Source organism: Mycteria americana, chromosome 5 (genome assembly GCF_035582795.1).
Source record: "Mycteria americana isolate JAX WOST 10 ecotype Jacksonville Zoo and Gardens chromosome 5, USCA_MyAme_1.0, whole genome shotgun sequence".
NCBI classification, from domain to species: Eukaryota; Metazoa; Chordata; class Aves; order Ciconiiformes; family Ciconiidae; genus Mycteria; species Mycteria americana.
In genome coordinates, this window is record NC_134369.1 from 35209547 (window position 1) to 35222639 (window position 13093).

General features: G+C 51.1%; 1 protein-coding gene across 2 annotated transcripts in view; it reads left to right on the top strand.

Annotated features, from left to right (window-relative positions):
• SLC8A3 (solute carrier family 8 member A3) overlaps nt 1–13093 on the top strand; it is a 94506-nt gene that overhangs the window by 62097 nt on the left and 19316 nt on the right. The window contains exons 1-2 of one of the 2 annotated variants that reach the window (XM_075502904.1): nt 9491–9580; nt 10934–11037. In XM_075502904.1, coding sequence (XP_075359019.1) covers nt 11019–11037 — 19 coding nt within the window. In that variant the 5' untranslated portion in view covers nt 9491–9580; nt 10934–11018. Of the gene's footprint in view, nt 1–9490; nt 9581–10933; nt 11038–13093 lie in introns of those variants that run through there. The other variant, XM_075502903.1, reaches the window with a different exon arrangement.

A 13093-nucleotide genomic window follows, 5' to 3' on the forward strand; every position in this document is an offset into this window, starting at 1 on the left:
TCCAGCTAAATGCCAGTTTTGTGTTTGCTCAGGACATCTCAAGGGGCTTTGAGGTAGCCCAGCCTACCCTCTCCTGTCCAGGGCGCTCCCACTCCTGCACCCTGTCAAGTTTTGGAGCCGTTCTCTAGAGCAAACAAAAGCATCTCCAGTTCTTTGTTTGGCTGTCAACATCCATGATGGGTTTTGACATCGTAGGCTTTTGCGGCCGTGTGTTAGACTAAGTTGGAAGCAGGAAAATTCAAAGACCTTTAGTAAGGAATAAATTCTCTTCCTTCCTTCTTTCTCCACCCTCTGCTTTTTCTTTAATTTTGTACTGTGTGACCGCAGTGGGGTTGTGGCTGAGGTTTTGCTCCTTTTAAAATTTCTTTCTGGGAGAAAAAAGGCACAGCATCTTCTCAGTGAAGCCGTTCCCCTGGGAACCTGCCCAAGATAGGGAGGAGAGAAATGTCCATGCCCAGGGCCCTGGCACTGCTTTGCACCTACACCAGGCTGATACCCGCCAGAACTGTCTGGTTTCATGGGCTGCCAAGTTGAATTATTACTTGTACAAGACAAGCGCTTATTGTACAGACCTCAACAAATAGCTCCACAGGCTGTCGAGACTTTGCCTGCTCTCCCCTGGCCCTGAAGCATCGAGACTTGTAGGGTCAGCAAGAAAAAGCTGACCTGCAGCAGGCCAGGCAAGGGCCCGCTTGTGTCTGTACACACAGCTTCAGTATTAGAGCCAGCAGTCTGGAAGGTGATGCACAGATCAGCCTAGATTTCTTTTTTTTTAAGAGGAACTTAAACAAAGATTATAGCTGAACCTGAAAATGTTTAATGGAAAAAAAATACCTTTATTAAACTGAATAAAGAAAGAAACCTGTGGAGCTGGGCTATTATGCTTGTACAACCCAACTTAAAAATCTCAACTCAGCTGATGCGCAGCATGGACTCAGCTGAGAGAAAGGGGGTTTAACAAACTGTGTTCTTCCCTTCTTTGCAGAGATTCTTAAAACCAAATTGTGGCATCTTTCCTTGAAGAATTCTCTGTATTAGAGCATTGTATCATGTTTGAACAAAGTGAAATACAGAATGCTTTGGAAACCTGCTTGTCTGGCAGGGCTGACTGCATTAAGGAAACTCCCTGAGCATTTTTTTGTGCTTCCCTACTGTGCCTTTTCCAGCTCTTCAGGGCTTCCAAGTTGAGCGTGAGGTATTTGCCATTTACTAGCTCCAGTGCTGATTCCCATGGCTGAGACATGTGGATATACCGCATCTCTTGAGTTGCCCTGAATAACGTACCACGTACTTAAGGATTTTTTGCAAGGCGTGACAGTGCTTAACGGGCTCACCTGCCTGCAACTTAGCAGCTCTGATTTGTCATTGCTGGTGCAGTTGTTTGCACCAGTGCAAAGTAGGTGTGAAGCAGTCATGTGAAGTTGACAGCATTTCATGTCTCTTCGCAGGGTTGGGTGGCAGTGGGAAGTGAGGGCTGGGCTGCTGTGGCAGGAAACAAGCACAAATTGAAATGTGAAGCTGACCACAAGCACAAAGTGACCCCTTTAGTTTTGCCATCCAGGATGGAGGAAGTATAACAGGCAAATTTTTTTTTTTTACCTTTTTTTTTTTTTTTTTTTTTTTTTACCAGCTATCCCTATACATCTTTTACTGGTAACACTTTGAAGTTTTCTGATACAAGTAAAGATTTTTAAAAATACGGCTTTGGTCTTGGCTATGTCCCTTTAATTATCATGTGTCAGCTACTAAAACATTTTCAATAGTTCTAATTGAAACATGAACCAATTTACTAATTAGCCAAGATTACACGCGGAATACACAAAGGGAAATTGCCTTTCTGTGTCAATATTTCCTCCTCCATCCCTTTTGAAGACCTGGTGTGACGTGACCAAACCGCACCACCGACAGCCAGCCAGCCAGGCAGAGCTCCTGAGCTCCTGGCAATCCCGAGCAGAGTCCCACGCAGTCCCGGGGAGACGGGCACGGAGGGGCATGCAGGGTTTTGGGCTGGGGTCCCGGTCTCTGCCTCGGGGTACAGCCACTTCTTGCACAGTGTCTTCCCCAGCAGACCTTTTCCCCCCTCCCTGTGACCTGCTGTAGCAGAGATGGATGTTTCTGGCCCTGGCCCTCGCAGGAACGGAGTGGACTGCCCCGTGTGCTGCAGGCATGGCAGGGGTAGGGGCATGCAGAAGGACTCTAGGTCACCTGGACAGGTCCCAGCCCCTGCCTGTGTGGGGAGGGACAGCAGAGACATAGGGAGCCCTCCTTGCTACGTGTGCCGGGAGGCAGCGCCAAAGGCTTCTTCCCCCTCCCCTCCCAAGCAAGTTATACCTTGTCAGTCTGGGTGGACATTATGAAGGACTTTCTAGGGGTAAAGAGTTGAAATATGGGGAAAGAAACCATGTCTACCATGAAGCTTTCAAAAACCAGTCGGGCAGCCACCTACCTGCCAGGAATGGCTTGGTGGGACTGGCCCTGCCCAGAGACGGGGTGATAGCTGAGTGCTAGCAGTTGCCTCCAGCCCTGTTTTCTGAGGTCTTTTGGTTTCCTAATGGCATAAAGGAACTTTAGCAAGGAAGAGGAGGTGCCCTAGAGAAATGCACAGCTCCCTTCAAAGGAGAACCAAATCAGATGAAGCAGAATAAGTTGATACTCATGTGAATAAGTGATGCTTCCACCACCACTTCAAGCTCTCTCTGCTCTCTTCCCTCACCCTCCTTATGGCTGCGTCACTGTAACATCTTCCGCATTAGGAGTTTGAAACAAGTAGGGACTGTCCCCTATCAAATCCCTGTGAGAAATAAGGATCACAGCCACTGCATGGATATAGAAACTGAAGCACAGAAATATCAAATGACTTGCTTGAATGACTTCAGGCTTGCCTGGAGAAATACATAGGTATTCTATGTGTAGAATAGTAGTACATAGTGATTAGCACTGCAGAGAACTCTGTTTTAATGATAAGATGATAACTAGTTATCATCTGGTTATCTCATAGGCTAACTTGAAGACAAAAGAGAAAAAAATCCCATTTCTGGAGGTGCTTCTGTCTATGACACTTACAGCCAACTGGTCTGGTAGTGAGGTGGTCCGGGCTGTTCCCCATGTGCCTTCTGCACAGAGTGGGATGGCTCTTGCACAGCTGCTCTTCCAAGGTCCTCATGAATGACACAGCCGGTTCCTGGAAACTGGCCCGCAATGGCTTGTCTCCAACTCCTGTACTAGCACCAGTTCTTCTGTAACTCTTACATCAGCAACTTGCACATCAATGATCTGCTTTGAAACTCTATCCTGACAGTTCATCTATCCTGTTGACATCTGCTTAGGTAATTGGTACCAACGTCTGCTCTGACCTTAGAAGCACCTTCAAGTCTGACCTGGCTGTTAGAACAAACTGTGACCATCACTGGTGGCTGCAGCTGGATGCTTCAAAATCTGTTCCTCCCTCCGTAATCCCCGTGGGAGCCAAAAATCTTCTTTCATGAGCATGAGCTTAAGCCCAATGTGCAACCTGTCTGTCTTGGTCATACTCTGGATAGGTTCCTAAATTACCATGATTTCCTGTTGAAATTAAGATCACTCGTCATCTCCTTGGTGAGTTTAGTGAATCTGCTTTGGGATCTAATGATTCTCCTCTTCAAACACCTCCCATCTTTGTCTGTGCTATGTGACAGCCTAATCCTTTGCTTCAAAACGGCTCAGCTTGTCCCACCCTGGGTTACTTGATGCGCAACTCCATATGACCACGTGCATTATATCAGGGCTTCTCTTGCTGGCTTCTTCACCTTGTCTGCCAGCACCGTCACGTTGCTCTGTTAAATATCCACCTCCCAGCGAGCCAGGCAAAGACAGCTCCCCACTGTGCGTAGCCTTATTTAATCCCCTCTGGTTTGCCTCAGATGCTGACATCTCACCTAGTCAGCATTTCTGCAGTAGGACTTCTCAACGAGATCTTCTGGCAGAGCAAATAGGTCCTATCTGTAGTTTCATGTTGAAATCCCAGCCCAAGTCAGAACTCTGGGGAAGAGTCAGACTGGCACTACGCACGTTGAAATTCATGCTGCAGGGACCTGCACCCACCACAAATCAGATGAGGATTGGGATATATCAAGATGTGTCAAGAACGCTGTGGCTTGACCCAAGGTATATGCACTAATGATTCACATTAATGAGTTACTAAAGATCTCCTGGTACTTCTCACTGTCCCAGGGATGTTTACCTTGCTGTCCTGGCTGCTTTCCATCCAGGCTAACAGCATTCCACCGGAGACTGTAAATCCTGTCCTTGCACAGCCCTGCCTGTTTCAGTGGTATACACTATGTGACATCTCCTGACTTACGCTGTTTTTAGAGCTGAGCCTTATTTCACATTCCAAAGTCATGCAGACACATCCTCTTAACCTCCTTGGCAATAATTCCTGCAAATGAGAGTCTCCACACAGAGAGATACTCAATATTTTCTAGCACATTAATCAAATAACCATCCAGTTGTTGCCTTATGTGTTGGAAGAGGACATGTTGTCAAATAAAATGATTTTATAGATTATCCTCTGTACTTCCCAGACGGGGAATTTAGCAACATCATGTGCACAAAGTCCTTTAGGAGAAGATCGATGTCTATTCATTTCATCTTCTGTTGCTTACTCAGGGAAATCTCATACTTGATGTTGCTCCCCAGAGGAGCTTTCCCATCCCTAACTTTTAAAACCAGTGATTGTTTCTAAGTGCATGTTGAAAGGAGAGCCCGGACCACCATCATCTGAGGGCTGTTGGTGGCAGCTTGCAATGGCCCCAGAGAAAAAGGAGAGAGCGAGCAGCTATCCCGAGTTCTGCACGGCCAGGTGATCCCCGGGAACGCCGGCTCTCGCCTTGCCCTGCTGTGTCACAGCCCAAACCGAAAGCATTGCTCAGTCTGCTGAAAACACCACCGAGGCCTGAATTAAAGATCTTTTCCCACCAATGTACTCATGCAGGGGTTGAGATTGGACTATGCCGTGGCTTGGTGCTGGCGGTGGGGCTTTGGGGTTTGCAGAGTGGCTCCTCGCTGCCAGCTCCCGGTGGCATTTAACAAAGGCAGTTGATTGCCAGGAGAGGCTTTTGGATGGCCTCTGTTGTTCTCCGCTTTTGAGCTGTTTGAGGTACGTCTTGGCCGTGAGGAAGCTGTCGGAGAGAAAGGAGGAGGCTGGAAAGTGTCCTCCTTTCCCCATGCTGAGCAACCAAAGGCTGGGGAATGAAAGCTGCTTAGCTGAGCACGGTGGGCTTCGGATCCCTCGCTTCCCATAGCAGTGACCGTGCCTGTCAGGGCTGCTGCACGGCCAGCCCCTGTCGTGCCCGCCTCTGCCTCCATGAATTTCAAGAAGCTGTCAGGATGTTCTTGCAGCAAAATGTTCCCGAGCCTCCTGCTCCCGCACGCTCTCTGCCTCTCGGTGTCCTCCTGTCACATCTCTCGCATTAACGTGATGTCTTCCCGGGGCGGTGTTACGCTCCAGCCCTTCTCCCCATCCATCTCCTCTGCTCTCCGTGCCTTCCGAGGAGGTAGCTCTCAGTGTGGCTGCAGGTGAGAGATGAGATTGCGCGGGATCAATCTGTGTTTTGGCCTCCAGACGATTTACGACAGCTCAGGACGCAGCTGTAGTTATGGTTGCTTTCGTAGCCCTGGAGAGGAGCGAGCTGCTCGCAGTGGCTAGGGAAGCTGCAGGGCCCGGGAAGGGGCAGCCCCCACCAGCCGCGGCGGGCTGGGAGGGGTGGCCATCAGGCCACCGCAACCGCCCTCCATCAGCGCTGACCCTTCCGCAGCGACAGTCACCGGAGCAGCCCCAGCTGAGAGACGGCACTTCCCTGCAAGGGCGCAAGGCCAGCCCCGTGCCCCCATCCTTGCAGGCTGCAGAGCAAGCCGGGAGCGGGGATGCTGCTCTTCCCTCTGCCACAAAATCCCAGCGAAAGGTTAACTGCTCCCCGTTATCTGGCGCTGGGTCTGGGAGCCCTCACCCACCTCCCGGTGTCACTGCACAGTCCCCGCAAACTTCTGCCGTGCTCCTTTTCTCCTTGCACGGGGAGGTCTGGCAACGCGCTGGCTCTGCAGCAAGAGAGCTGTTCAGCCGGAGCCCTCCATCCCCGCCGCCCGAGCGCGGGTGGTGCCAGGTCCCCGCACCACACAGCCCACACCTCGGGGCTCCTGCGCTGGGTCTCCAAAGCTTTCACTCACCACCCCTCGGCAAAGCTGGGGAGGTCAGGCTCTTCCCCCTCCTTTGGGACTCAGTCAGGTTGGGCGAGGGGTGCGAGGTCCTGCCTGTGTCCCTGCAGGGCACCTGCAGCTTTGCTCTGTGGAAGTTCTGCCCCTCACCCGTTGCTTCAGAGCCAGGTAAAAGGTCCTTTTCTCCCTGTGGCTCATAGTGAAGGAGGAAACCAGGAATTTACTGGATTGGTCACCAAATTCAGACACCCGTTTTTGAAAAGCCACCTGAGACTTGAGTGTGTAGTAACGGTCCAGTTTGCCGCAGAGCTGAGCTGGTCTAGGAAAACCCTGGCCCAGGGTTTGCTCTCTTGGTTTCTTGTCCCAAGGGGACTTGCTTTGCAAAGCCAGCATTTTACCGTGCATCCTCCCTGTGGATCCCTACCACGTTTTCTTCCTCTTTCTTGACTTTTTTTTCTTTTTAAACATTGAAAAAAGACTACTCTAAGGAAAGCTCACCACTGTGGGACTACTTAGGAGGCTGTGTAGAGCTCTCTGAACTTAGCAAAATGTGCAAGCAGCAACCCATTATTCCTCGAGTCCACAGCTCTGAGTATTCATCGCACAGATGAGGGGCTTGCGTGAAATTGGGCTTTCCATACGCACAGCACACGGCCAGGGAGATCATCTGCCGGGCATGCGTCCTCATTAAACGAGCATTTCTCCTCTGCTCCGGTGTGCGCACACACCACTCACGGGGACGGGAGAGCCACCGCATAAAAAAAAAGAAAGAAAGAAAGAAAGAAGGGAAAAGAAAGCTGCTGTATGAAAGCAAACTCAAATGATGTGCATGCATAATATTCATTGCATAAAGCCTTAGAATAGCTTTGTCGTGATACCTAAGCTGGCCCCCGGGAAACGAGGTCTATGGGTTTTTTTCCAAATTCTTGCAGACAAGCGATACTGAGTAATTTGGAGCTCCTAGAATGGAAAAACCATAAGCAATGGTAATTATGAATAGGATTTTAAAAAGCAACCCACGTGCAGGAAGCACTGTCTGCTTTTGAAAATCCCACCTTCTGTTTTGTAGTATATGAGCAAGGAAAAGATCAGAGCTATGAATCAGCTGTAGGTTTAACTCAGCAAATTGAACAAGCTTTGCAAAGTACCAGGGGCCCAGACAACATCTGGTTCAAAAGCCAAATTCAGTCCACCTCTCCAAAGAAAATGCAACAAAATCATCGTGATGAAGTCTTACCCGAGCACCAACATTTACACCAGAGACATGTAATTTAAAATCCTACATCCTTCAGGCTGGATTAGCAGAGATTGAAAGGGTCTGGAGAAGGGAAAGGAGGCTTGCTGGCATTAGCGCAGGATATGGGTAGAACAAGCATTGGCAAAAATAAAGCTGATTTATCTTAGAAAGAAGAATTAGAGGTGATTTTTCTTGCATATTCCTGCACTGACGGATATAGCAGAGGTTGTCCAAACTCTTCCCCCTATCCCGTATGCCATCACTTGAAAGACAGGGTTTGGGACCAAGCCAAAAATGAGAGCCAGCACAGGGAATGGGATTCCCATAGTCAGCGTGCAGGAGCAGTTATGACTTGAGAGTCAAATTGGAGGAGGGCTGGATAATTTTGTGGTCATTAGTGATATCAGTAGGAATACGAGCTGCAGTGATGACAGTTAATCAACCCTCCTATTCTCTGTTGTGAAATGGTGTTTTTCAGGGGGCCGCTGGCAGTAGCAGCATCCCCAGGATGGGGATCGCAGCATCCCCAGGATGCAGGGATGGACGGCTCATTCTCTGAAGTACTGTGGGATCAAAGATACTGGGTATATTTAATGCCAAGGGCTACCGGCTGAGACACACAGGGATTTGAAGCTTGGGGCTATTTTTCCAGGCTCTGTGATTGCCAGTCCTACTTTCCTCCTCCTTTCCATCCCCAGCCAAGACCGGTTGTGCACAAAATGCACCAGGGACTGATCTGAACGTTGAGGATGGGCAGAGAGCGAGGGGAGGTCGTAGCCGCAGGGCCACGTGTGGGTTCGGAGCTGTGGGAAGGGGGGGGTCATTCACTGGCAGGAGGGGCAGCTGGCCTGGTGGCTCTCGGGCAGTTGCTTTGGGGTAAGAGAAATGCTTTTTAAGTGGAACTGACTTTTCGTTTAAAAAATGCAGTTCCAGCTTGGGGTTGGGGCTGACTGGAAGTCCAGGAGCCCCGAGATGGCAAGCACATGCCTCTTTAGAGTGGTTGCATTTATACGAGCATGTAATTGTATGTGCTTATCAGTGCACATGCAGCCAATGTTGCATTTAAGAGGGTGTGAGATCAGCCTGGAATAAAAGCACCAATCCCTTCTGTCACGAGTGAGGGATGAGACTGCACGAAGCCTTGCAGCCACCAGGAAAGCGAGGGGAGCGCAGGGGTCATTTCCAGCCCGCGACAGTCAGCGCAGCCCTGGCTGGAAGGAGGCGGTGGGTTGGCAGAGCCTTCAGCTCATTTCCCGTGTTCCGTTTGCGTGCGAAAGCCGAGGAATGGTGACCTCTGCATAAGGCATGTATTTGCTGGGAAAGAAACGATGGCACAGTGAGCTCTTCTCTTCCGTTCCTACAAAACGCTCTAAGAACTCATAAGAAATTTGCCTAAGGAGAGACGTGGGATGTGCTGCCCGGCTGCTCCAGCAGCCAGGACCTCTCAGAGCAGGCTGATGAAGCTGTCCCTTTGGCAGCTGATGAACCCACATCCCCTAGGGTTCCCTCTGATGTGAATTATATCGGAGCTGCAGGTCGCAGGGTTTCCCCGTGGCCCGTGCGGTCAGCGGGCATCTGCCCGGCAGGCGGGTGTTGCCAGCAGGGAGGCAGCAGCACGGTGCCTGCGGGGTGTGCGTGCTTGTGCTTCTGCACGTGTGTGTGTGTGTGTGCAGTGGGTAGCGGGGTGAGGGACGCCTGCTTCTCCGCTGGCCATCAGGCCTCATTGCCCACACGCTGAGTCGCCAGCCGCCGTACTGGCGGCTCCTGAGCCCCTCGCTGGTTTGCCGGGGGATCAGAGCTATTTTTGTCTAACTTTGCTTTGCACAGCGTGGCCTGCCATCATGCCTCTGGGTTAAACAGAAAATTGGGCAGTGTCACTTGCAGGAGTGGGGCTTTAGCCTTCCTGAAGGGCCATGTTGATCTTGTTCAGTGGGTGAGAAAACTTTGACTCTCTAATGTCCCCATTCAACTCTTCACCTTCCTCCACTGTTGCTTCTCTGTTCCCTCCTCCCCTTTATGACACTTACTATTTTTCCATCCACAGCAAAACAGTTCACATCAAGGTAATTGATGATGAGGAGTATGAAAAAAACAAGAATTTCTTCATTGAGCTGATGAGCCCCCGCATGGTGGATATGAGTTTACAGAAAGGTGTAGTACTGGCCCTCCAGACTAACATTAACGTTCTTCTTTCCTCTTCTCTTCCGTCTCCTTCCTCCTCTTCTCCTCCTCTTCTCTCTGTCTCCAACCGCTCTGCCCTACACGCTGCTGTGCGCACACACCGTGTCACATGGTACCCATGGTGGGGGGAGCGATGCTGGGGCTGGGGAGAGGCAAAGTGGCGAGGGGGGCAGAAAGAGAAGGACGGAGAGCAGTCCCGCTTGTCCGTATTTCTGCGGCGGCTTGAGAGGGACCTTCCGCCATCCCCGCTGGACGGTCCAAGCAAATTTTGTAGCGTCAGTGGGAAGATGCTGGCTAGAAACACATCCAGCATCTCAGGAGATCATCGCCCGGCCCTGGTCCCACCCGTAGGTGTCCTGGTCAGATAAAGATAGGAATCGAGGCCTGGCAGAGAAGCAGCTCCTGTAATTTCTGAGAAGGACTGGGCAAAGGCTGTGCAGCCCCGGGTCCGGTTGCTGCAGAGCGGCTCTGGGAGCGGGAGGTGAGGGCGGGGAGGAGCTGACGCCCCGCTTTGGCATTGAAGGGGTGCTGGAGGCAGCCGGGCGAGCTGGCGGCAGGGAGAAGGGGCCAGCCCCGCTCCAGCACCCAGGGTATTTCCATTCGAGCCTCGGAGGCATTTTAGTCCCATTGAGTTGCCTGCGAGGTCCCGGCAAAGCTGTCTGCTCCCAGGGAAAGCTGCGTCCTCGCTCGGGGAACAGGTTGGGGGAAGAGGCAGACACTATTGAGGAGAAAAAGCAGTAAGATGTGCCATTTTAAAAAAGGAAATTAGAAATATCAGCCTCCTTCGCAGCTAATAGAGCTGTAGCCTGCCGGCAGAGACCCACCTCACCCCACCGGGGAATGTGTCCGTGAGTGCCCATCTCTCTCTCTTCTCCTCAGGCTCCCAGCCCAGAGTCCCTGCAGATTTATTATTAGTTGTGAGGGTAGCAGAAGCAATTGATCTTCCAGCTAAAGCGCAGTGGGTACCCCAGGCTGGTCCCTGGTGATTTCCAGGCAGCCGATACCCTTTCCATTACCATGTGACACTGAAAAAAACGTGCTGCAGAAGTCGCCTCCCACTAACCATCAGCAAGGTCCGACCCCCCCCCCCCTTCTCTCCCTCCTCACCCCCTCGCCAGCCCCCTCTCTCCCTAACACCCTCCCGCTCCCCAAGGAGCAGCTGCGACGGATGCCCCGTGTCCCACAGGCAGGCCGACGCGCACCGCCCCGCCGGGGAAGGGGCCGCGTGCCAGGAGCCCGCGCCGCCGCCGCCGCCGCCGCCGCCGCCTCGCCTCCGGCCGGCCAACCTGCTGTATACGGTTGTCTTTCTTGTTGTCCCTACAGGAAGACCGTAAGGGTTAAGATAGTAGATGAGGAGGAATACGAAAGGCAGGAGAATTTCTTCATTGCCCTTGGTGAACCGAAATGGATGGAACGAGGAATATCAGGTGTGAGATCCTTTATGAAAAAAAATGAAAAAAAAAAAAGAAAAAAATCAGAATCGAGTCTCTAAACCCCAAATCCAGAAAATATAACCCTCTTTCTCCTCCTTCCCCTCCCTCCTTTTCTCCTCCTCCTGTAGATGGATCGACTTTTATTCTCTGCCCTCCTGTATTCTCGCTCTCACCCTGTTTCGGTGTCATCTCTGCCTTTTAGAGCCCAGCTTACTCCTGATCCTCCTTTTGTGCAAAGCTTGAGCCTCAGAGGCTGTATTATTTTGATTGGTTTTCCTTGTCTTGACCTGTTTTTGTTCTGAGCACACCTTTGCTGTTCTCCCCTCTCCTGCTCCTTTGCCAGGACCTCGGGGAAGGTGAAAGGCGGGAGAAGGGGGTAATGCATGGCTGCCCCTTCGGCTCCTCCCGTACGCCCTGCTGTCCTTCCCTCCGTTGTTGCCTGCCAGTGGCATTGCCTTGGTGCTTTTGGGTCCCTCTGAGGTGGGGTGAAAAGCCCATGGGAGAGGAGGGAAGGTGTGAGGTATCTCGTTTTGCTTTTATTTTTAAAAATGGTTTTCCATGTATTTCATCTGAAAATGGATCGCAAACAATCACAGCCTGTTGTGCAGAGGGTGTGGAGAGCTCTGCTGAGGTCCTACTTCATCAGCAGTGAGACCCAGGATCTCCCAGCAGAGCAGGATTATAGTGGGAATAAACCCTGACTTACGGTTGTGCCTCGCCTAGATGTATCTTTGTCCTTGTCCTGTACATGTGTGACCCCTTTGTCACTGAGCAAGTCTTGCCATTGGCTTCACCAGCTTTGGGGTGGCCCGGGAGGGCCAAGCTTTAAACAGAAGGACTTTACAAAACAGAATTCAAATCCACCTTCTGGGTATCTGATACAGAGCAGAGACAGACGTGTGTGTCCACAGGCTTATTTCTGCTCCCGTGTGCTGCTGCAGGTGATGGGAACACCTGGCATGGCAGAGCTTTCCCTTGCTGAAATGTCTCCTGTCTCTTATCTGTCCCGCACAGCAGCTGCCCTCTGGCCGGTCCGAGCTCCCGTCTGCAGGACGTTCGGGATAGACACAGCTTGCATTAGCATGGCAATGTCATATAGCATCCATGGATTTGTAAGATGTAAACCCAAAGAGGATACACAGTTTAATGCCGTTAGACCATCTCCTGCAGCCTGCAGGCAATGAGGGACATTAGGTTCCACTCTGTGCCGAGCACAGGCCCTCAGGTTTCACCAAAGTCCAACTGACCTTGAGCGGAAGCAGGGACAACCTGCCATATCCCATGGTGGTGTGTCCCAGCAGTTAGTCACCCTCCAGGCTAAAGATGTGAGCACGGCTTCTAGCTAGAAGTTGTCTGGCCTCAGCTTGTAGCCACCGGTTATTTTCCTACTTTTCTCCATCAGATGAAAGAACTATATAGCATGCCGTACCTTCTGTGTAGGTACCTGCTCATTATAGCCGTATTACACTCAGATTTCTTCTTGGAAGTTTAAGGAGATTAAGGCCTTTGAATCTGTGTCAGCAAAGTGTTCAGCCCTAGATCGAAGTCTTCAGCCCTAGAATCACGCCGGTGTCTCCTCTCCGCATGTGCCCCTTCCCGTCCACGGGGCTCCCACCGCCATCTCAGCAGGTACAGGAGGAAAATCACCTGCCTCTGGCTCTCTCCTGCTCACGCTCTCAGCAGCCTGGAGCATCGCACTGAAGTTTCTGCTCAGTTGTCTGCTCCCTGTGAGCCCTGCATCCTTTTCTAAACCAGTGAGCTTCAGGATACAGGGTCAGGATCGGGCTGCTTTTTGTGAAGTCCTGCATTTTTTTTTCCCGTATAGGCCATATTGCATCTGGCTGAATAAAAACATGTATTTGAAAAAAATCCAAATAGCCCTTAAGGCGGTTCAGTTGTAAAATGTCCTCATTATTAGGACCGTGATGCCGGTTTGCCGTGTTGTGGGTGTCTCATTTACACCAGCGTCAGCTGGAGTCAGCGGGACTGTCTGATTTGCAACAGGCAGAGAGGAGATCAGAGCCAGACTAAATGATCTGCAGCACAGAGC